We start from the raw sequence: 23,375 nt of genomic DNA, 5'->3' as shown, positions 1-23,375 counted from the left end.
TACAGCGATTCATAATCAGAAAGCTCTTCATATACTGGAACTGGGAACATCGCTCTATTGGGAGGTGAGCAGTGCACTCAGAGGAAGTGGCTGCAGTGGATGGATTCAGCAGTGCGTCACATCACACAGCAACATTGCTCCCTCTGTATATTTGAATTAAATGTTTAGTGCTGAGTTTAACAAACTATTTATCAAAACACTCACAATTCTCATAAATTACACCTTATTTAATTGTGATTTACTGCACTTTTTAAAACGCTGACAGGTGCTTGAAAACTCATCAAACTCATATCAATCAGTGTGTGATAACTCATGCTTTAGTTGTTCTCTATACTTTTTTCTTTATCTTTCACTGACTGCTCAGTAGCAGATGACGTTGCATCCTGTTGGTGTCGGCATTGGTTTCTATTGAATGTTTAGTCAGAGTAAAAAAAGTCAGAGGCAACAGAGGTCCAATGGGTATAAATATCTCCACACTCTGCAGCTGAACATGTTCAAAAGCTGACAAGCGTCCCTAACAGAAATCTGACATCTTGTGGATCTGCTGAGAGTGTAGAGATGAAGACTTTGAGTGTGTTTGTTGCAGTGGCCATCGTGCTCACAGTGATGTGCAGCCAGCAGAGCTCTGCTGTCCCAGTCCTTCAGGTCACATCTCCAGCTGAATTCTCTTACAGCCATGTCAGGATTTGTTGTATTAATGTGGACAATCTTCCATCTGGTTTACAGGGTGAAGAGCTGGAGGAGACCATCTTTTTAGAGATTCCAGATGCTGTCATGGATGAGACAGTGATGGACTCCATGAAGGTAAGAGCCTGCTCCAACACACCTGACTCTGATCTGAAGCTGTACAGATAGCGTAGTAACAGCCTCTCCTTGGAATCAGAGACCATAGGAACCAGTTTGGACTCCTCTGTACTAAATGGAACCAATGCAGAATATGTAATGATGATGATGTGTTTTATCTTTCACAGACGCTCTCTAACAACAGACAGAAGCGTGCAGCCAAGTGTCAGTTCTGCTGCAAAAATGGACATTGTGGATTCTGCTGCGATTTCTGAAAGACTTTAACTCCATCAAACACACGAGCAGAAATCTGAGCTCACTGGTTTTGTTGGAATTGTTTTAACACTTGAGATTTATTTATTTAATGCTAATGTGGTGATGACTTGTGTCTGCAACCTGAATTCAACATTAGCGTAGTTTGTTTTGAAGCAGTGAGACAATAGTTTTATAGCTGATCCTTCATCTGTGCTGATACAACATGACAAGATAAAGATCAATCAATCAATCAATCAATCAATCTTTATTTGTATAGCGCCAAATCATAACCAATGGTATCTCAAGGCACTTTACAGTAGAGCAGTCTTAAGGACGGACTCTTCATTTAATGGATACACACATATGCATATATACGTATATACACATACATATGTATCCCACACCCAACATGAATTCATCATGGCGGCAAGGAAAACCTTCTGTTAAGCAGCAGGAACCTTGTGTGGATCCCATTCCTATGATGAACAGCCATCCACGTTATGCTGTGTTGGGTGTGTGCAGAGAAAAGGGTGGAGACAGAGCCGCTGAGTCTCTGTAACTCCACACTGAGGATCCCACGGACCTGCAAGACAAAAGCCAGAAGGAGTACAGGAGCAAACACACAAGGGAGTAAGCAGACATAGAGGGAGTGTTTGAAAGAGGAATGGGACCCTCTCCGGTCCCTCTCTAACCTAAATGACCTCTCTCTTAAAGCCCTCTCCAACCTCTCTCCAACCGAGCATGCCAGACCCCCCCCCCCCGGCAGTCTATGCCTATTGCATCTTAATTATGAGCTATGAGCTGGTTCCTAACTAAAAGCTTTATCAAAGAGGAATGTTTTGAGCCTAACCTTAAAGGTAGAGAGGGTGTCTGCCCCCCGAACCGTGGTTGGTAGATGGTTCCAGAGAAGTGGGGCCTGATAACTGAAAGCTCTTCCTCCTATACTACTTTAGAGATGAATGGAACAACGAGTAGTCCAGCATTTTGAGAGCGTAGTGTTCTGGGGGATTGTATGGCACTACAAGCTCCTTGAGATAGACTGGTGCCTGTCCATTTAGGGCTTTATAAGTGAGAAGAAGAATCTTGAATTCTATTCTATATTTTATGGGAAGCCAATGCAGAGAGGCTAATACAGGAGTAATGTGATCTCTTCTCCTAGTTTTAGTCAGTACACGTGCTGCAGCATTTTGAACCAGCTGAAGTGTCTTAAGCGACTTGCTCGGGCAGCCTGCTAAAAGAGAGTTACAATAATCCAGTCTAGAGGTAACAAAAGCATGGACTAGTTTTTCGGCGTCGCCCTGAGACAGGATAGATCTGATTTTAGCAATGTTACGGAGATGAAAGAAGGCAGTTCTTGAAGTTTGTTTTATGTGAGAGTTGAAGGATAAGTCCTGATCAAATAGAACCCCAAGGTTTCTAACAGTTGTGCTTTGTGCCAGAGTAATGCCATCTAGGGCAGTTAGGCTAGCATAGGTTTCTCTAAGGTGTCGCGGGCCCAGTACAATGACCTCAGTCTTGTCTGAGTTGAGAAGAAGAAAATTTTGGTCCATCCAGGCCCTAATGTCCTTTAGACAGGCCTCAAGTTTAGATAGCTGATTTGTCTCACCTGGCTTCATTGATACATACAGTTGGGTATCATCAGCATAGCAGTGGAAGTTAACAGAGTATTTTCTCATAACATTACCAAGGGGGAGCATATAGATACAGAAGAGGATTGGACCTAGCACAGAGCCCTGAGGAACCCCGTAGCTTACTTTAGTGTACACAGAAGACTTATTATTCACGTGTACAAACTGGTACCTATCAGATAGGTAGGACTTAAACCAGTTTAGGGCAGTCCCTGTGATTCCAAGTAATTTCTCTAATCTCTCTAGTAGAATATAGTGATCTATAGTGTCAAAAGCTGCACTAAGATCTAATAAAACCAGCACTGAGAGTCGTCCTTCATCTGAAGCCCAGAGTAGATCATTAGTTACTTTAACTAAAGCAGTCTCTGTGCTGTGTTGAGCTCTAAAGCCTGACTGGAAGTCCTCGAACAGGCTGTTGTTTTGAAGGAAGTCACAGAGCTGAGCTGCCACAACTTTCTCAAGAATCTTTGAAATAAAAGGAAGATTAGATATAGGCCTGTAGTTTGCTAAAGTGCTGGAATCAAGAGTAGGTTTTTTGAGAAGGGGTTTGATTACAGCTACTTTAAAGGACTGTGGCACGTAGCCTATTGATAGGGATATATTTATTGTCTCCAACAAAGATGGGCAGACTAGGGGAACAACTTCTTTAAACAGCTTAGTTGGGATCGGATCTGAAAGGCAGGTCGATGGTTTGGAGGATGAAATAATAGAGTTAAGTTCCTGAAGTCCTATATGTGTGAAACAGTTTAGGTTAGGCCTATTTACATTTAATGGTACAGCAGGCCCAGGTGAAGGCAGGGAGTGGCTAATTTTATCTCTAATCTTGTGAATTTTATCGTTAAAAAATGTCATAAAGTCCTCACAGCTGAGGGCTAGAGGAATCATGGGCTCAATAGAGCTCTGACTTTGTGTTAGCCTGGCTACAGTGCTGAAAAGGTACCTCGGATTATTTTTATTTTCTTCAATTAGTGAGGAGTAGTATGTAGATCGACTATGTCGTAAGGCTGTCATGTATTTACTATGGCTTTCTTGCCAAAGTATTCGTGACTCCTCTGTTTTATTGGAGCGCCACATTCTCTCTAATTTACGGGTTGTCTGTTTGAGTGTGTGAGTTTCAGAGCTAAACCACGGAGCTTTCCTCTGACGTTTAATAGTTTTTTCCCTCAATGGGGCAATTGAGTCCAAGGTGGATTTTAGTAGACTAGCAGAGCTATCGACAAGCAGATCCAGTTGAGAGGGGTTATAATTAATATCATAGTTATTTATTGGATGGTGCACTGAGTTTAAGGCAGCAGGAATGGCCTCTTTAAATTTAGCCACAGCACTGTTGGATAGATTTCTACTTGTAACTATTTTATTGCACAGTGCGAGATCCTCTAGGATAATGTTAAAAGATATTAAAAAGTGATCTGATAGCAGAGGATTTTCAGGGTAGACTTTTAGTTCATTAATATCAAGGCCATATGTTAGAACAAGATCAAGAGTATGATTTAAACGATGAGTAGCTTCATTAATAGTTTGAAAAAAGCCAACTGAGTCTATTAGGGACATAAAGTCTGAGCTCAGGCTATCACTATCTTTGTCCACATGGATATTAAAATCTCCTACTATCAGTATTTTATCAGAACTGAGGACTAAGTTTGATATAAAGAGCAACTACTGTACTATTGTTAATCTTATTGAGTGGATCCATAAAATGGTGTAATGAAATGTTTGAACAAATAAACTCTTGAAGAAAATTTTCAGTCTCACTGTTTAAGTTCCTTTTAATTGAGGGAGTGAATTACTAACATGTATTTTCAACATAAAATAATCCAATATTGAAACAAAATAAAATATCAAAACAATAAAAAAAAAAAATTAAAGAAAGTTTTCATTTCAGAGTAAAATTTCTTCATTTGATAAATTTTTTAATATTCAGAGTTGACACCAACATCCAATAATACTAGGGCCGTTCCAGTCACTGAACGGACTCTCAGGTTAAAGCTGGAAATAACCCTGATCTGTTTTTTATGAAATACCCCCTGGTCAGTTAGTATCAGTGTTGGTCAAGTTATTTGGAAAGTAATTAGTGATTACTCCTCCAAGAAAACATTCCAGTTACTTAAAGTTTACTTTTTTTCAAAAGTAACTTGGTACTTTATTTAATATAATGAAGTTTCTTTTCAAAAATGTAATACACAACATACAGGAACATCTAAAAGAAAATTTAATATTATGAAAAAATTTAATATTTTTGGTCACGGAAAATTTTAATATTACATAAGATCAATACAACACATTTGATATTTTAAACAAAAACATAAGGCTTCTGAAAAGTAAGTTCATTTCCATGCACACAATACTTGGTTGGGCCTCCTTTTTCATTAATTACTGCATCAATGCGGCATGGCATGGAGGCAATCAACCTGTGGCACTGCTCAGGTGTAATGGAAGTCCAGGTTGCTTTGATAACAGCCTTCAGGTCATCTGCATTGTTGGGTATGGTGTCTCTCACCTTCCTCTTGACAGTGCCCCATACATTCTCTAGAGAGTTCAGTTCAGGCCAGTTTGCTGGTCAATCAAGCACACCAACACCATGGTCATTGAACCAGCTTTTGGTACCTTTGGCAGTGTGGGCAGGTGCCAAGTCCTGCTGGAAAATTACATCAGCATCTGGAAGCCCAACCCAGCACAGACTGTGGAAAATTCACACTAGACTTCAAGTAATGTGAATTCTGAGCCTCTCCACTCTTCCTCCAGACTCTGGGACCTTAATTTCCTAATGATATGCAAAATTTACTTTAAAGGACTTTGGACGACTGAGCAACAGTCCAGTTCTTTTTCCTCCACAGCCCAGATAAGACGCTTCTGACATTGTCTCTTGTTCAGGAGTGGCTTGACACGTGGATTGCGACATTTGTATCCCATGTCTAGGATTCGTCAGTGCGTAGTGGCTCTTGATGCGCTGACTCCAGCCTCAGTCCACTCCTTGTGAAGCTCCCCCAAATTCTTGAATGCATTTCACTTGACAATCTTCTCAAGGCTGCAGCCATCCCTTATGCTGCTGCACCTTTTCCTTCCATTCAACTTTCTATGAATATGCTTGCATACAGCACTCTGTGAACAACCAGCTTCATTAGCAATGACCTTTTGTGGCTTATCCACCTGTCAATGACTGTCTTCTGGACATCTGTCAAGTCACAGTCTTCCCCATGAATGTGGAGCCTACTGACCCAGACTGAGAGACCATTTAAAGGCTCAGGAAACCTTTGCAGGTGTTTTGAGTTAATTAGCTGATTAGGGCGTGACACTATGACTTTCTAAAACTTTTTCACAATATTCTCATTTTCTGAGACACTGAATTTTGGGCTTTTCGTTATCTGTAAGTCATAATCATCAAAGTTTCAAGAAATAAAGGCTTTAAATATTTCACTCTATGTGTCATGAGCCTATATCATATATGGGTTTGACTTTCTGAAAAGAGTAACCAAAAATATTAAACTTTTTCATGATATCCTAATTTTTTTTAGATGTACCTGTATTAATCAGTAGGCCTTTCAGCCTAATACTATTATTTTGGCATGTTCCACATTTAAAATTGAATGAAATTAAACAGTCTCTTTTTGAATCTTGTTTTATTTCATTCTTTTAACACCTATGCACATTGCAGCAAACAAAAATGAAATTAAATGCAACATTTTCTGACTTGAACAAAATGGTTAAACATTTAAATTTATTTTCCACACATTATGCCTAATAAAATAAAATTACTATTTCTTTTATTAACTTATATTTTTTGCTTATTCCAGCATATTGGGGGAAAAAAGTACTACTTCATTTGAATAGAAAAATAAAAAGTAAAACAAATACAGCAACGCAGCGGACTATCCACAGGTCAGGTTTATTATTTATCTTTACAAAACACTTTTATTCTCAATTTCGGCAGATATACCTGTCAATAGCTCTTAGACTGAGTGTCGAAGTGACTTGGATCATAAGGGCTGTGATTGGTCCGCTCCAAACCTCACTCCGTTCATTGCCTTTTCCAGTCGATATCACCATGTTCTAACTTTTTGGAGAGTGTTCCAAGAATTGTTTCCAGAGGTGAAAGTAATGGATTACAAGTACTCGCGTTACTGTAGTTAAGTTGCTTTTATAGGTACATGTACGTTTTTCAGTTCATTTCTGAATCATTAATTATATCTGTATGTTTTAAAAGAAATAAGTCATTCATTCATTACATTTCTACACCCAACCATTCCTGAGTGAACTATACATTTTTGTGAATCTTACGATTTCCGTTTCATGGTCTCAGGTCAGCAGTGTATGAAGGCACATTGAACATAATCTATATGTTCTTAGTCATGCCATTTCTGACATTTCTAACCTCACATGGCACATTTAGCATGGCACTGTTTAAAGGTTCATAAATGTAGCTATACTTAGAGCCTGGTCATTTTTTTTAATTTAATTTAATTTTGATTTGAATGTATTGGTGTTATTTTATTTAAAAAAGAATTGTACATTTTGACAAACCTTTTATTTTATACAGATGCCTTTGTGGAAAATAAATGAAGCTCCAATTGCAAAATTTGGTCTCTTCCTTTTTATGTTTCTACATGAGATGTTTACTGTATGCAAGGGAACCGTGGCAAGATTTATTACAAATAATAAAGGTGGGTGGTGAAAGTAACTTTTACTTTGAGTACTATTTAATTGACCTACTATTTACTTGTACTTGAGTTTCTTTTATGCATCTTTTACTTGAGTACAATTTCAATCAAGTAACAGTACATCTACTTAAGTAGGATACATATATCAGTTCTCACCTCTGGTGGTTTCTACAATGGATTGAGTCGAAGAAAGAACCGAGACAAGCAAAAAGCGCCAATGTTTTATTGTCCTTTCATGGCTGCACCACACGTGAAGCACCGCCAGAGTCCACTCATGGACAAACAGTGTGTTTTATGTTATTATCACGACTCTGGCTCATCTCTGTACCTACAGAGTGTGTGTGTGTGTGTGTGTTTCATTAAGTGCAAACAATGACCGATGCTGTGGAGGCTGCCAGAGGAGCAGACATGACGTTATGTTTAAAGCCTACAGCTCCATTCGAGAGACTGATACACTTTGTTTGCATGTTGCATATGTTTAGATTGAAGAATAAAGCACACGTTCTGTGTCCAACAATACACGCATAGATAGGTAAGTAATAATCCCAAAATAAATAGCATTTAAAGATGCTTAAAATTATTAACTTATTAATGCTTGTCTGAAACTACTAACACACACACACACACGTAAAGTTACAGGGCAACACAGAACTCTTGTTGTCAACCTCCACGTCATGTCGATGACGCAGTATGAATTGATTTATATTCTTACAATCAAACTACATCAATCTGTGCTCGGCAAGTTGGCCTTCCAGATGACATGACAAATTGGATTTAAGCATTGCAGACTTTATATGGATGTGTTTTAAAAGCGCTTTTAATAATAAAGACGTAACGACTGACTGTCAGCTGTCTGACGTCATACGCTAGCAGACAAAAAAACTGCATGGCGGAAAAGCGCTTCTGACACCATTCAATGCAGCAGCAGCATATGTAGCGTTAGCATTAGCTCTGCAGAAAATCAGCCTTCACTATCATGTTAAAAATGAAAAGTAGCAGGTTGAGCCACTGCAAGGAAAATGTATTTGTATAATGCATTTCATACACAAGGCAATCCACTGTGCTTTACATGACTAAAATGTGCAACAGTAAACATTTAACAGTTTAAAAATCAGTAACATTAACATCAGCAGTAATTACATTAAATCAACAATAACATAATTCAAAATCTTCCTCTCAGTCTAGACAGAAGAGAAAAAGAGTGCCTTTAACTTGGATTTAAAAAGAAAAAAAATCACATTAGATGCTGACTTCATCTCTGGTGGCAGTTTGTTCCACTCCTTTGCAGCATAACAACTAAAAGCAGCATCACCACGTTTACTATGAGCTCTGGGCTCCACTATCTGACCTGTGTCCAGAGATCTGAGAGACCTGCTGGGTTTATACCTGACTAACATGTCACTGATGTATTCTGGACCAAATCCATTCATAGATTTATACACCAGCAGCAGAACTTTAAAGTCTATTCTGAGGCTGACTGCTCATTTAACCTGAACAGATCTTGTTGCACATCATTTTTTTTTATCAATACTGTATTGTTTTTATGTTGAAAAAACAAAGCAGAAGAGTCAGGTAAACCTGAAATTGACTTTTATTGTAAATGTATTGGGTACTGAATATGAGAGCAGTAAAGGTTAACATCCTGTTAAGTGTTGGTTGGACTTTTTCAAATAAAATGTAAATACATTTGCCATTAAATGTGGTTTACTTGTTTATGTACATAATACAATTATAGATGATTTTTTACAAGAAACCTATTGGTTTGTAGAATGCTGAGATGGAAATTGACTCTTTCATTGGTTGAGAATTTTTGTTGAAACTCACTCCCCACGTAATATGGCAAACAAAGCTGAGCAGCCCTCTAACATTTTACAGCTAAATACTAAACACATTTAGGATGATTCAACTAATAATTCATAGTAAAAATAAGGAAAAACTCATTTCAAGTGTGCATTAATAATGGTAAATTGGTGAATGAAGTCGCTTAAATATTTGGTGAGCACACAAATGCACACACCCAAGTCAGTGCACACTGTTTCAGACACACAAACCTACACAACCCTGAACTACACTAACTGCACAAAGCACAGCATGTGAACGCACAACCACCATCCCACAAAAATGACTTTGTGGTCTTACTCGAACACCGTAATAACTGTTGTTCTCTCTGCATGCAACATTTTGGACATACTTTATTTGTGTTGTGTACTCTTAACTTCATTTGGGTCAGATCAATAAAAAGGCTCCAAAAGGACAGGAGTGAGTGAATCAATGTCAACAAGAAGCCATTTTTAGTATCCAGTGCTTTCTTCAATTTGGAAAACCCAGTGATGAGGCAACAGAGCTCCAATAGGCATAGGTCATTTATTCTGATTGTCCTTCACAAACATTAACTTTACTGATTACATCCAGCCATGAACTTTCTGCACAGTGCCTTGGCACCCCTTTCACGGCTTCAGCGTAGTTTAAATCCTCGGTCTGTTTTTCTTTTTGTATTTTTACAGCTTTCTTACTTTCTTCACATCCACGTAATGCTGTGCTATGCTCCCCAACACAGTTAGCACACTTTAGTTGTACGCCTTCTTCACACATCCCACATTCATGATCTTCAGCACATCTCCCACACCGCTGCTTTCCCTGACACACTGGTGCAACGTGTCCGAACCTTTGGCATTTAAAGCACCTGAGGCGAGGGGGAACATGAGGCCTCACATCATAATATAGATACCCCATGAATATTTAGAAGACATAGTATCTCCTTTTAAATGTCACCAGCACTAACAAACAGTCACACCTCTCTCCAAAACGCATATTTTTCAAACATCTGACCTCCATTACCGGGGCTACCAACATTTTATCCCTTAGCACCTCCTCTGAGACACTTGTTGGGATACCATACTCCACCCCTTTATGGAAATCTCAAGTCCACACTTTAGCTTCTTCCAACTTTTCTCCAGTCTTTTCCACCTTTCTCACTTTCTCAAACTGATCTCGATCCTTAAACACGACTAGCAGAGAACCACAATTTTCACTTTTCTTATTGCTTCATCAATTTTGTCAACAAAACCGGGCTACAGTCAGTGAAACTACCCTCCTATATCAGCTTGAAAAACACTTTAAGCTCATCACCTCTTTTACCCTGGCTTTCCTGTCCTAGTTCACTGTCCTTTTCCCCCGACAGACAAAACGCTTCAAACTCTTTTGTCCATTTCTTTCTGAACCTCATTTTCCATGCCACAAACTTCCATTCTTGCTCCCTCAATCACTTCCTCATGACGACATCTTCCCTCGAGCCCTCCTGGACTGTACCGAGAGCTCCTTCTTTGGTTCCTCTCAGATTTTATACTGCGTTGACTTCCTCCTCCTCGTTAGTGGCACTTGGTGTAGGCAGGTGTACCTGAGTAGAGAGGGAAGCAAAGGCAGAGAAACACACACACCAAAACACAGCATGTAAATATTTTGTTCAGATAATATTTTTTTGACATATGTACAATTTAGTGAGGGGGGTATGTGTCAATTTATGTGTATCCTTCTTTTTCTTTCATTTTCAGCTTCCAATATCTCAAAAATTACACCACATAGGAAAAAGAAAATTGGTATAGTGACACAGCTCCACCTACTCTCCCAGAATATACAAAAAATATCTTCTATACATCCTATCTGGTGGACATGCCAGCTCCTCAAAATTGGAAATTTTGGGCTCGAACATGTTTGTGCCTTCAGTAAACAACATTACTTTAAATTCCAGGGAGCCTCAATTTTATCAGCGTTGAGCTACGTACATAAACTGTTCAAATCACTAACGATTAGTCACATATATGCATTGGTCCCTGGGTGACAGTCTCTTGAAATCTGAAAAAATACGTAAATACCAAATTTCAGTTTCCTATGTGATGTAGTTCCTGAGATATTGGAAGTTGAAAATGGAACAAAAATACGAACAAGTGAAAATTGACACACACCTCACGGTACAACTTCTGGGGGGTATTACAGAAAGTTATGTTCAAAATCTGAGAATTTTCGGGCTCAAATGAGGGAAACTCTGAGTATTCCATTCCTGAAGGCAAGGTATGTTCTGAGTATGTCACCATGGTAACATTCTCCACGAATTGAACCTGCTAGCTGGCAGGTTTTGTGAAACTCTGGGTTTCTACCTGGCTCCACCCACATGAACACCGCTTCTCAAGGACAGTGTTGGGAACGTTACTTTAAAAAAGTAATTAGTTATAGTTACTCACTACTTGTTCAAAAAAGTAACTGCGATAGTAACTAAATTACTCTATAATAAAAGTAACTCATTACCAGGGAAAGTAACTATTTGCGTTACTATTTAAAAAAAAAAAAAAGTTGCTCCATGTCAAATAATTCAGATTTTTTAGATGTGTGTGTCGTTGTGAGATGCTTCATTAAATTTGAGTTGCTTACAATGGATGTCAACAAAGTCTTCTCTCCTGGATATAATGTACACTTCACATGTACGTTCTTGCCTTTGACCACAATTAATTTAAAGTAGTATTTGTATCGTCACCTTAAAAATGGCAACTTTTCATCAGACTGCTCCACGCTCGCCATCTCTGCTACTTCATCCAACCTGTGTGTGTGTGTGTGTGTGTGTGTGCTGGCACGTCGCCTTAGCCAATCATAATCACTCACCTTGTTTTTAACCCGCCTCCTCTTGCTGGCACATGTGTAAAAACACTGGCTCTGATTGGCTACCATGAAACATGACACCGCCTAAGCCAATCATAATCGCTCACCTTGTTTTTAACCCACCTCCTCACTACAGCTGAGTCAGAAGCCGGGGATGCTTTCGGATAACAGTTTATTCAATCAATACATGTAACGCACCGCATTTAATGTTCAGTAACGATAACGGCGTTGTAACGGCGTAAAAAGTAATTAGTTAGATTACCCCGTTACTGAAAAACAAACGCCGTTACAAAACGCCGTTATTTTAAACGGCGTTATTTACCTTGACACTCTTCTCTGACACGCACTAGTAACATCACACACCACAGACGTGCTCACGTCATTACAAATGTTGTGCCACTTTATGGGGTTTTTTTTTAGCAAACGGTCGTTTTCTATATAACATCGTGGATGCAGATCATCTAGGCAAAGACACTGTAAGGTTGATCTGCATTAAAACACCTACTGACGTCTGAAGTAAAGCTCCATGGGTACAAACCTGTGACAAATGTGAAGGGGGAGATGTCATTTTAAAGGAATACACATTTAAGGTTCGACATCAAAGCTGATATCCGGAGTTTCTGAGAAATCTGTTTATGTACGATTCTTTTGAAATGCGGAAAACTACCTAACTAGTCTTTTACTATGGTCTACTGCCAGTGGTCATTCATATACATCAATGTATATAAGTCCTGATTTTGTCCGATAGAACCCTATACAAATGGAAACGAACGCCATGATTGCCCAGAAATTAGGCTTTGACTTCCTGTTCGGACTCTGTCAATCAAATATATATATATATATCAATTAATTACATTTAAGACAGTGCACTTGTGAGTTTATCTGACTGGTTATACTGTGATTTTTTATTCGAGGTGAAATATGAACTAGGATACATTGTAAAGTTCAGGTTTAAAGTTTTTAATTAATACATTAATAAATATTCAAAAATATAAGTGAAACACCATGATTGCCTTATGTTTTTTGGTTTATGTAAAAAAGGGCAAAAAAATGAGTATACCCATTTTTCTGAGGATCACCACATGACTGAGTGTGTCTCCCAGCATGTCCAGTTCAATAGTTCCAGTGCTACCCATTGGAATATAAAGTAAAGAAGGTTCATTTGATAGTCAGTTTTTTTTTGTGAATCACAAGAAGGAATTTCTGGTCTCAAAAAGACAATATACATACACATAGAACACTTTATATGTTAACATTAAATAGTATTTACAGATGATTATCACATGCTCAGTTTTGGGCCTGTTTTGAAAGATTGTGTGTCAGAAAAGTAAAAAGATATTCCAATATTTGTAGTAATATATATTTACTTTTACAGTTAGTCAAAATTATTTACATTTATCTTGATCTCTCTTGCTTTATCTTGGGCAGAATAAAGCAGCTATGATGAGTCAGCAGTGTAATTAAAGTTAAACATGTTTTTAATAGCTGATGTACTATTCCCTGATATTGATTTCAACTAAGAACTATACAATCTTGACCAACTATGTAATCTCTGATAACATAATCAGCTCTTACCGTGAAATATGCTGCAATAACTACATTTCCCACTGATGATCCTGCTTGTTGATCCACTGGTTTCACATTTCTGCTGTGCCAATGTCAACAAATACACACTGACACACACTTTGCAGAGGATCAACTATGAAATGTCAGAAAAGGCTGTGATCATTTGTTTGTGATCTTTGTTTACTGCTGTGTACTCTTCAGTAGGGATGGGCGATATTGACCAAAAAAAATGATCTCAATAACAATAAAAATCACAATAAATCAAAACTATAAATAAAAAAATTACACAACTTAGTGTAAACAGGTTCCTTACAAACACAAATAAATCTTAATAGATCAACATTAGACACATTGAAAAAGGCTACAATAACTGCTGACTCAATTAGTTCATGAGCTGATATTTCATAGAATTTATTTGTGCATGTGGATTAATATTCGTGTTATTGTATGTAATTCATTTATTTCCTCACTTGTAATAAAATTATTATTTTTTATTATTATTATTATTATTTAAAAGCACATGAAAAGCACAAATAACTCCAATAGTGTTTTTACTGCTGATGAATCTTGTTTATTTCATATTTGATAATGAGTTACATAAAGTTATGATTGATAAATAACTCTCTGATTTCCTATAATTAAACCAGATCAAGCTGATGATTTAATCATTCAGTATATTTTGGTGTAATAATCTCAATAGTTACATTAGTTTAACAGCTTTGTCTGTTATTAATTAGAAATTATTGCTTTTCTCAAGTTGGAACAAATGAGTAGTGACATTATTATTTATGCTAACATTTATTTCACACAACGTGTGACATGTATAGCTTTTATCTTTCCATAGTAAAGTGTTAAATCTGACCATAAACAAATCGATGGCTCTCTGTGGCTTTATGACAGTAAGACGTGTTCTTTTACTTGGTCTATTCCTTATATGGAGTGATTAGCATTAGCTCTTAGCCCAGTCAGTGTGTCGGTGTGTTAGCTTAACATAGTTAGCTTTAGACGATCACCTCACACACAGACAGATGACGGTGCGTGCGGGGGCGGTGGCAGTGCACACCGTGCAGAGCTTCTGTAAACAGAATTCCGCTCCAGAGAATCATAAGTTGTTGACAACAAACAGGGGCAGTTTTGGTCCGTGGAACACGGTTATTTGGGGGCATTTTTGGCTTAATTGAGGGACAAATGGCCCATGGCCATTGCTCATTTCCGACGTGGGAAGTTAAATTATTAATTATATTATTATATATTATATTATTAGTTTTATCGTGGGATGACATTCTTACCGGTGAGAATGTTTTTGACGATAAATCATACGATAAAACAGTAAAATATCGCACATTCCTAATCTTCAGTTTATATAATAATAATAATAATAATAATAATAATGCATTTTATTTAATGAAATTTAATAAAATGTGAAGGAATACAATGAAAAACATGCATTGATATAAACAATCAAAAGAGAATGAAAGGAAACAGAGAGTAGCGTGTTATGTAGGAAAGGCCTGTTTAAAAAGGTGATGTAAGCATCATTATGAATATATCCAAACCTCTCATTCAGGGAGTCATACTTTGTTTTTGAAGAAATAAATTGCATCTGAAGTTACTCATGACTTAAGTAGCTGTTTTACAAGGTACTTTTTTACTTTAACACAAGTGCTTATTTCCATGAGTACTTTTATTTCTAATTGAGTAATTGTATTATGACATAACAGTACTTTTACTTGAGTACCTTTGTTGTTTACTCTATCTACCACTGGTGATATGCTGAGATGAGGGGGTACAAGTGTTAATTCATATGATCAGATCAATAGAAAGTCTCCAAAAGGACAGAAGTGAGAGTGAGTCATTATCAACAAGATGCCACTTTTAGTGACGAGTCTCATTACAATTACTCAACAAGTGCGTTCTTCAATGTTGAAAACCCAGTGATGAGGCAACAGAGGTTCAATGGGTATAAATATCTGCACACTCTGAAGTTGAACATGTTCAAAAGCTGACAAGCGTCTTAATCTTGTGTTAATGGAGAGTTTTCTGGTGTTTTATAGACTCACCATTTAGTTACCGCCCTGAGCATCGGCTGCTTCTGTCAGCTCGTCCCTGTCAAAGAGCTCACAGAGGCGGCTGTGATTTCAGTTGCCTGAGCGGCTGCCGGTCAGAGCAGAGTGACAGCTATCACTCCGCATCCAGACTGCAAAATCATGAAAAAAAAGAAAGAAATGTGTGAAAAACAAAATCGAAGTATTACAGAAACAAACCCTCTATGACAATCTTTCTAAATACAGGTACCATGAATTTTAAATTACTAAATACCATAATTATCAAGTGTTTCCATCACTGTTTAAAATATTTTTAAAGAACACTCTCACCTTCACTCCATTTGATTGGTTATGTTAGGTTACATCAATTTCAGAAATTACATTTTGGAGTGAAAGGGAATTTGTTTTGTTTCTGTCTTTTTGTCGGCCTTACACCAAACTCGTGTCCTGTCAATGCCATTGTCCACCATGTGATTGCAATGAGCTCTGTAACACAAGTAAACCCTCATGTCCATGTACAGAACAAAGGCTAAAATAGATTAGATCATCCTAAATAATGTACAGTTATTTCATGAATTTGCATTACTGTGCCATGAATTCACCAACATAATGACATCACAGCTAACTCACCAAAGAGATAGGAGTGGTCAGTTAGGGACACTCACACTGGCAGCTCGGACCGTTCCAACCCAGGTATGTGTGACACCACAGGGGGCCATTGTCTTGCTTGTGTAAGTGTTAACTGCACTGCAGGGAGGGCAATACCTCGCTTGGGCTCGATGGTCTATTTGGAAGAGGTGGACCAGAATGCGAGCAAAGCTGACCTGCATGCAAAATGTAATAACGTTAGTACCATTTGCAATGGTGGAGTAAAAGGGTGCTTTTTGGTCAGATGAAGAAGTTGGAGATGGCTGAAGATGGCATTCCTCAGATAAATGCATGAAAAGCATCACAGAGAATTCATGGAGGCAGAGGACAACTGTAACCTTTGTGACTTCTCTTTGATCAGCCGACATTGGAACAGGCAACAGCCAGTTCAGTTCATATTGGTCAGATCAATAGAAACGCTCCCAAAGGACAGCAGTGAGATGTAGTGCATGTCAACAAGTCTCATTATATTTACTCAACAAGTGTTTTCTTCTATGTGGAAAATGCAGTGATAAGGCAACAGAGGTCCAATGGGTACAAATATCTGCACGCTCTGCAGTTATCTTGTGGATCTGCTGAGTGTAGAGATGAAGACTTTGAGTGTGTTTGTTGCAGTGGCCATCGTGCTCACAGTGATGTGCAGCCAGCAGAGCTCTGCTGTCCCAGTCCTTCAGGTCACATCTCCAGCTGAATTCTCTTACAGCCAAGTCAGGATTTGTTGTGCTAATGTGGTCAATCTTCCATCTGGTTTACAGGGTGAAGAACTGGAGGAGACCATCTTTTTAGAGATTCCAGATGCTGCCATGGATGAGACTGTGATGGACTCCATGAAGGTAAGAGCCACAGAGTGAGGGAGCTGAAAATGCACTGATGTAGCAAACCAGAGGTGTCCAAACATGATCCTGGAGGGCCACAGTTCTGCAGGTTTTACATATGTCTCTGCTCCAACACACCTGACTCTGATCTGAAGCTGTGCAAACAGCGTAGTAACAGCTTCTCCTTGGAATCAGAGGCCATAGGATCCAGTTTGGACTCCACTGTACTAAATGGAACCAATGCGGAATAAGTCATGATGATGATGTGTTTCATCTTTTAAACAGACACTCTCTAACAACAGACAGAAGCGTGAACTGGTGTGTCGCAAAATATGCTGCAAGAACGGAGTCTGTGACCACTGCTGCTATCCCTGAAAGACTTTCCCTCCATAAAACACAGGAGCAGAAATGTGAGCTCACTGGTTTTGTTAGACTGACTAATAAAGAAATTAAACGCATGATTATCTCTGATGCCGTCTTTTTTCCTAATTACTAGAAATAGTATGTGTTTGTAATAGTGTTTAAATTTGATTATTTGTTTTAATTATAATATAATCATAAATTATTTATTTTTCAATTTCCTATACAATACCTATAAGTTTGAAAGTGTCAGCATTTTGTGATTTTCATAGCCCAAATCTCTAAACATCGCTATTTCCTGGCCGCTGTATGGCAGGAGGAGGCCACACCCCTTCTCAACGGCACGTTGCTGCTCTGCCTCTGTTCCCATAGCATGTTTTTATGTTTTTGCGCATGCGCAGTCAGTCCCCCAAGATGAAAACCATTTATGTAAAAAGGCAGCTCTCTACGCTGCCGTTGGACGTAACCGTGCTATGCTAAATGCTATACGTACGTTCACAGTGCATTAGTGAATTGATATCACGTGACCGCTGCTGCTACGTTCTCTAGCAATTGGGCGGGATAACACTACAGGCAGGATGACAGCGCTAGAGATGATAAATTAACTTTTTTTTGAGGAAAAACGACAGATTTTAAAAGATGGGAGACCAACACCTGAGCTACCAGACCTTCAGTAAAGGTAAGGTCAGAAAATGGTTCTTATTTTCTACAGTGAAAGGAAGGATTGGGGAAGGAAGGATTTTTTCTTTCTTTTTATGAATTTTATATTTTGATAAGAGCATTAAGATGACTTTGTTGTAAATTGCGCAACACAAATAAAGTTGAATTGAATTGAATTAACACTTGCCAGCAGAAACATATGAAATTGTCATTGGTGTTGACATTGGTGGTCTCGATTTGGAACGCCCTGCCTACCAAACCCTAGTGCTCAAGGCACGTCACTGAATTATACAAATTGAAAGTGAGACGAAATACAATACCTGACCTGAGGGGTATTCCATAAAGGCGGGTTAACAAACTCTGAGTCAATCCATAAACTCTGGGTCAACATACCCAGCGATGGGAATCTCTGGGTATCGGATTCCATTACAGCTGGTATGAAGTGGGTCAATCAACCCTGAGTATGTAAACCTTGGGTTACTCACGTGCACGCGCGCGATAACAAGCCATCATCAATGGATCAGAGATTTACTCGAGCTGCCATGACAACCAAACGGAATAGAGTGATTTATTCACCCAAATGGGTGAAATAAGCCGGTGTTTGAGGAATATGAGCCTGTTCTAAAGATGCGTTCAGTCTTCAGTGACAATAGTGGCTTAAATCACCTGTTATTAGTCACACTTTTCGGTCGCTTCATCACTTTATTGCTTCAGTGATGTGACGAGCGGGGAATAATATGAATAAAATGTGTCTGAGGAGTCAATTATATAGATTATATAGATTTTTAATGTAATAGTGTCTCTACAAGGGCCTAGTTTGGTTTATGCCTTTTTTTATCTCTTCTTCCTCCCCATCGTTGTTATCTCATTTCTCATCTAAATAAGGGGCAAAACAAATGTCATAAAAAAACACTGAAGCGGGACGCGAACCCGCGCCGACCCATCGCTTCCAAATCCAACGTCACAATTCACAGCGCCATCATACCATCAAACATCTGTGATTTACAGATTTAACTGTATAACAATATAAAACAACAATCGAGCCTTAAAAGTGGATTCATTTAAATGCAGATCAACCTCTCAGTGTCTTTCACTTAATGCTCTGTATCGACAATGTAATAAAGAAAACTACCGTTTGATTAATTAAAAAAAAAAAAAAAACATAAACCAACACAACAATAATGATGTGAACACGTCTGTGGTGTGTGATGTTACTAATGTGTTTCAGAGAAAAGTGTTAAGGTTCATTAAAGTGTTCAGAAGCGGTGTTCAGGTGGGCGGAGCTAGGTAGAAACCCTGGGTTTCTTCGATAAAACCTGCCAGTGACCAGGTTTAGTTGATGGACAATGTTGCCATGGTAACATACTCAGAGAAGAACATACCTCGCGTTTAGGAATGGGATACTCAGTTTCCCTCATTTGAGCCTGAACATACTCAGAGTTTGAACATAACCCGCTTTATGGAATACCCCTCTGTGGATGCTCTTCAAGCTTGACTGAATTAGTCCTACATACATGGAAATTTAAAAAGCTATTTTCTCACATACAAAGAGCCTGGTGGAGTCCAGCTCTGATCCTACCTATAGTATATTCTGTATTGTGGGGGGTGAGAGCATTGCCAGGTCTGCCTAACATCCAGATTTTTTTTTTTTTTTCCTGCTTGCTCTCGGAGGAGACGGACGCTATTTTTCCCTCTGCCTCATTTTCCCTGCTTGCTGCTCTTTTGTCTTGTTTTGTCTTGTTCAAATCTAACAGGAGCCTCTATCAGCATCCCAATCCTGAATCTAATCATGGAATTGATTATCTGGTCTTTCTTTGCTTTTGGTCAAATTTCTCTACTAGAAGGACGGGCAATGGAAGAGTTCACAAGTCCTGAGGATGTGGAAGATGTCCACCACCAGATTGGAATGTATGATATTGGGTCTTCTGCTGATTGGATCTGGCATTTTCCTGAAATATCGCAAAATTGGATTACATTGGCAGCACTAATGGAACGACAAAAGGAGCCAAACTCTCCAAACTCTCTCAGATGGATTCCACCGTGGAACTTTAAGAGGAGAATAGTTTGTCTCATAGGATATGGCCACACTATTGGATTACTTATCAAACTGACCAGAACAGTAGGGCTGGCAGCCATGTTATGGCTAGCCCGTCTCAAAACACCTTCTCTATTCTCATTCGGGCCCCCCCCCGAATGAACAGCCTGTGGTCTGTTTTCTTCTCTCCAAACTCTCCAAGGACGTAATGTTGATAAGACGCTCTGACCTCACCCTCACTTTTCATGTACACCTGGACCCAGCTCTGCCAACAAACTCTCGAGGTCATCTCTATGTGAGAGTCAGCAGCAGAGTCTGAGTAAACAGGCTTATCTCAACAAACACTTTCACTCCTCCTACATCACTACATATTCTGTCTTTGTCTCCGTCTCCTCTGGCTCTAACCCTCCTCCCTCCCAGTGGTTGGGCAGTAGGAGGCGCGTCATAAGGACAGCGCCACACTGTGGCTGACCTGCGAACTACCCATCCTAAAGACTCATCCCCTGTTCGAACGTGCTGTTGTATTGAATTTAATGTTGTGTTTGTTGGTTTCTGTTGCAATGCTGCTGAAGAGTTTTTTTCATGATCCCAAACTCTGCTGCTCTCTACAAGGGCCTAGTTTGGTTTTTGCCTTTTTTATTTCTTCTTCCTCCCCATCATTGTTATCTCATTTCTCATTTAAATAAGGGGCACCGCCCTTGTGGCGAACCGCAGTTCTCCCGCTCTCCCCATGTTATGATTGTCTTTTCATGTTTTCTTGGACGGGATGAAACTGAAATGTAATTTTGTTGCTCTGTAACATGTGCAACGACAAATGAACTCAACTCTAACTCTAAGATGATTATCAATTATACAGAGCTGCCGTGAAACAACTCAAGGAGATATAAAATGATTGCAGAGGGCTTGGTTTAACTTAGCAACATACTTACATATATGGTCTGACTCATTTCCACATATGAAAAACAATGCAGGCGGGTGGGCAAGCAGTAATTAAGTGTGTGGCCATGATTTAAATGCAGTACACTTCATCCTGGTGTTGTTATTAACGCTCTACAAAATGGATATGTGATATAAGTACTGTGAACTTTGAAGACTTGCTGTAGCACCACCTTTCATACTAAATTGGCCTATTGTTGCTGAGGCAATCTGGCATGGGACTGCACCTTAGTGCAAAATTTGATGATTTTTCATTCATGGTACTTCGATTTCCTCAGTAGAAGTAATAAATGGGTCCATTTTAATACAATTAATTCAACATGCATGTTTTTCTGACAGTAGGAGGAAACAGGAATTTGCTTCGAACATGCAAACTTCAGACAGAAAGGTCCCTTGTCCTTTCGGAAGTCCATGACAGAGCAAAGTAGCTTTCAATATTGGAAACATTGCATGTTAAATACACATTTTAGAAAGCATTTTCAGAAGACTGATATAAGTGAATTGGTTCACATGTAAAAACCATGAACTGAATAAATGTATATTTAAATTCTGTGTGTGGTGAATAACCATTTGTTACGGCCCTCACGGTTACTTAGTGTTTAGTTTGTGTTCTTGTTGTTTGTTTGCTGCCTGGGGTGTGTTTCTGTAACAGAGTGGGATGTCCTTTCAACGGAACAGCTTTGATGATGCTCTCCAGGATTGGCTGCCAGCAGGAGGAGTGGTGGGCAACCCTGATTGGCTGAGGAGGATTACACCACTTTTGAAAAGACCAGCGCAACTGTTAGTCGAGGTTCACCAACCTTGGCAGCAGCAGCATCTTTGTTCGTCTAGAAACTCTGTCTCCGAAGTCGTTTGTTAAGCTTGGTATCTTTATTATATAGTGCACTTTATTTTTGCCTTCTCTTATATTCTGAGTTCCTGCGTTTTGTGCAGTTTTTTCGTTGTTTGCCATATTCTTGTTTATTGTATGTTTTACCTGCGGGGCAGGCCTCTTTTTGTTAAAGAATAAATTTGTGTTAATTGTGGAACCCGTTGTCGGTGGTTTTTGGAGACCGAGTTTTATTTTTCGATTACGTTTTTATGTTTCGTCTTGGAGCTCCTAGACTGGGGCGTAACACCATTCAACAAAATGTAGCTGCTTTTCCATTACTCTTGGAAATGCGCAATAAAAACTGGTAATGGAAACAACTGAATAAAAAAACAAACACTCAAATATCGTTAAAAAGTTTTTATGCTTTCATGAGTAGGAATTTCAGATGTTTTGATATTAAAATTGTCACAAAAGCACTATGGAAACACTTTTTCCACAAATAACACCACATGATGTTACGTAACTGGTCACATGGCAAGGCAAGGCAAGGCAAGGCAAGGCAAATTTATTTATATAGCGCATTTCATACTCAAGGCAACTCAATGTGCTTTACATGATAAAACATTCAATTGTTTAAAATCAATAAGAACATTTAAATCAATAAGAACAATTAAAATCATCAGTAAAATCAATTAAAATCATCAGTAAAATCATCATTACATCAACAACATGACAAAAAATCTCTCTCTCAATCATATGCAGTAGAGAAAAAAAGTGCCTTTAACTTTGATTTAAAAATGTTCACATTGGATGCTGACTTCAGCTCCGCTGGCAGTTTGTTCCACTTCTTTGCAGCATAACAACTAAAAGCAGCATCACCATGTTTACTGTGAGCTCTGGGCTCCACTATCTGACCTGTGTCCATAGATCTGAGAGACCTGCTGGGTTCATACCTGACCAACATGTCACTGATGTATTCTGGACCAAACCCATTCACAGATTTATACACCAGCAGCAGAACTTTAAAGTCTATTCTGAGGCTGACTGGGAGCCAGTGTAAAGACTTTAAAACTGGAGTAATGTGCTCTGACCTCTTTGTTCTGGTTAAGACCCGAGCTGCAGCGTTCTGAACCAGCTGTAGCTGTTTGATGCTCTTTTGGGGGATTCCTGTCAGAAGACCATTACAATAGTCCAGTCTGCTGGAGATAAAAGCATGGACCAGTTTCTCCTGATCTTTCTGAGCCATTAAACCTTTCACTCTGGAGATGTTCTTTAGGTGGTAGAAGGCTGTTTTTGTGATAGATTTGATCTGACTGCTGAATGTAAGATCTGAGTCAATCAGAACACCAAGGTTTTTGACTTGGTCTTTAGCTTTTAAAGATCGAGACTCAAGATAATTGCTGACAGCAGTCCTCTTTTCCTTGTTACCAAAGACAATCACCTCCGTCTTGTCATGGTTTAGTTGAAGGAAGTTTTCACTCATCCAGCAGTTTACTTTTTCTAAACAGTCACACAACACCTCAATGGG

General features: G+C 38.8%; 1 protein-coding gene across 1 annotated transcript; it reads left to right on the top strand.

Annotated features, from left to right (window-relative positions):
* The first annotated feature begins 558 nt into the window (after nucleotides 1-558).
* LOC114477885 (hepcidin-like) lies at nucleotides 559-17,420 on the top strand. The gene is made up of 4 exons (XM_028470554.1): nucleotides 559-645; nucleotides 727-804; nucleotides 16,986-17,063; nucleotides 17,331-17,420. Exons 1-4 carry the CDS (start codon nucleotides 559-561, stop codon nucleotides 17,418-17,420), a joined length of 333 nt encoding a protein of 110 aa, XP_028326355.1.
* The last annotated feature ends 5,955 nt before the right edge of the window (nucleotides 17,421-23,375 follow it).

The sequence above is a fragment of the Gouania willdenowi genome, chromosome 16, assembly GCF_900634775.1.
Source record: "Gouania willdenowi chromosome 16, fGouWil2.1, whole genome shotgun sequence".
NCBI lineage: Eukaryota > Metazoa > Chordata > Actinopteri > Blenniiformes > Gobiesocidae > Gouania > Gouania willdenowi.
Note: the sequence above shows the minus strand (reverse complement) of the source record. Positions and strands in the feature narration are given on the sequence as shown.

What these genes read in the sequence shown, in the direction of transcription:
- LOC114477885 (XM_028470554.1), top strand. Translation starts at nt 559, where the DNA reads ATGAAGACTTTGAGTGTGTTTGTTGCAGTGGCCATCGTGCTCACAGTG. An exon ending in CTGCTGTCCCAGTCCTTCAG is followed by an intron (nt 646 to 726) that starts GTCACATCTCCA and finishes TCTGGTTTACAG; the next exon opens with GGTGAAGAGCTGGAGGAGAC. An exon ending in CTGTGATGGACTCCATGAAG is followed by an intron (nt 17,064 to 17,330) that starts GTAAGAGCCACA and finishes TCTTTTAAACAG; the next exon opens with ACACTCTCTAACAACAGACA.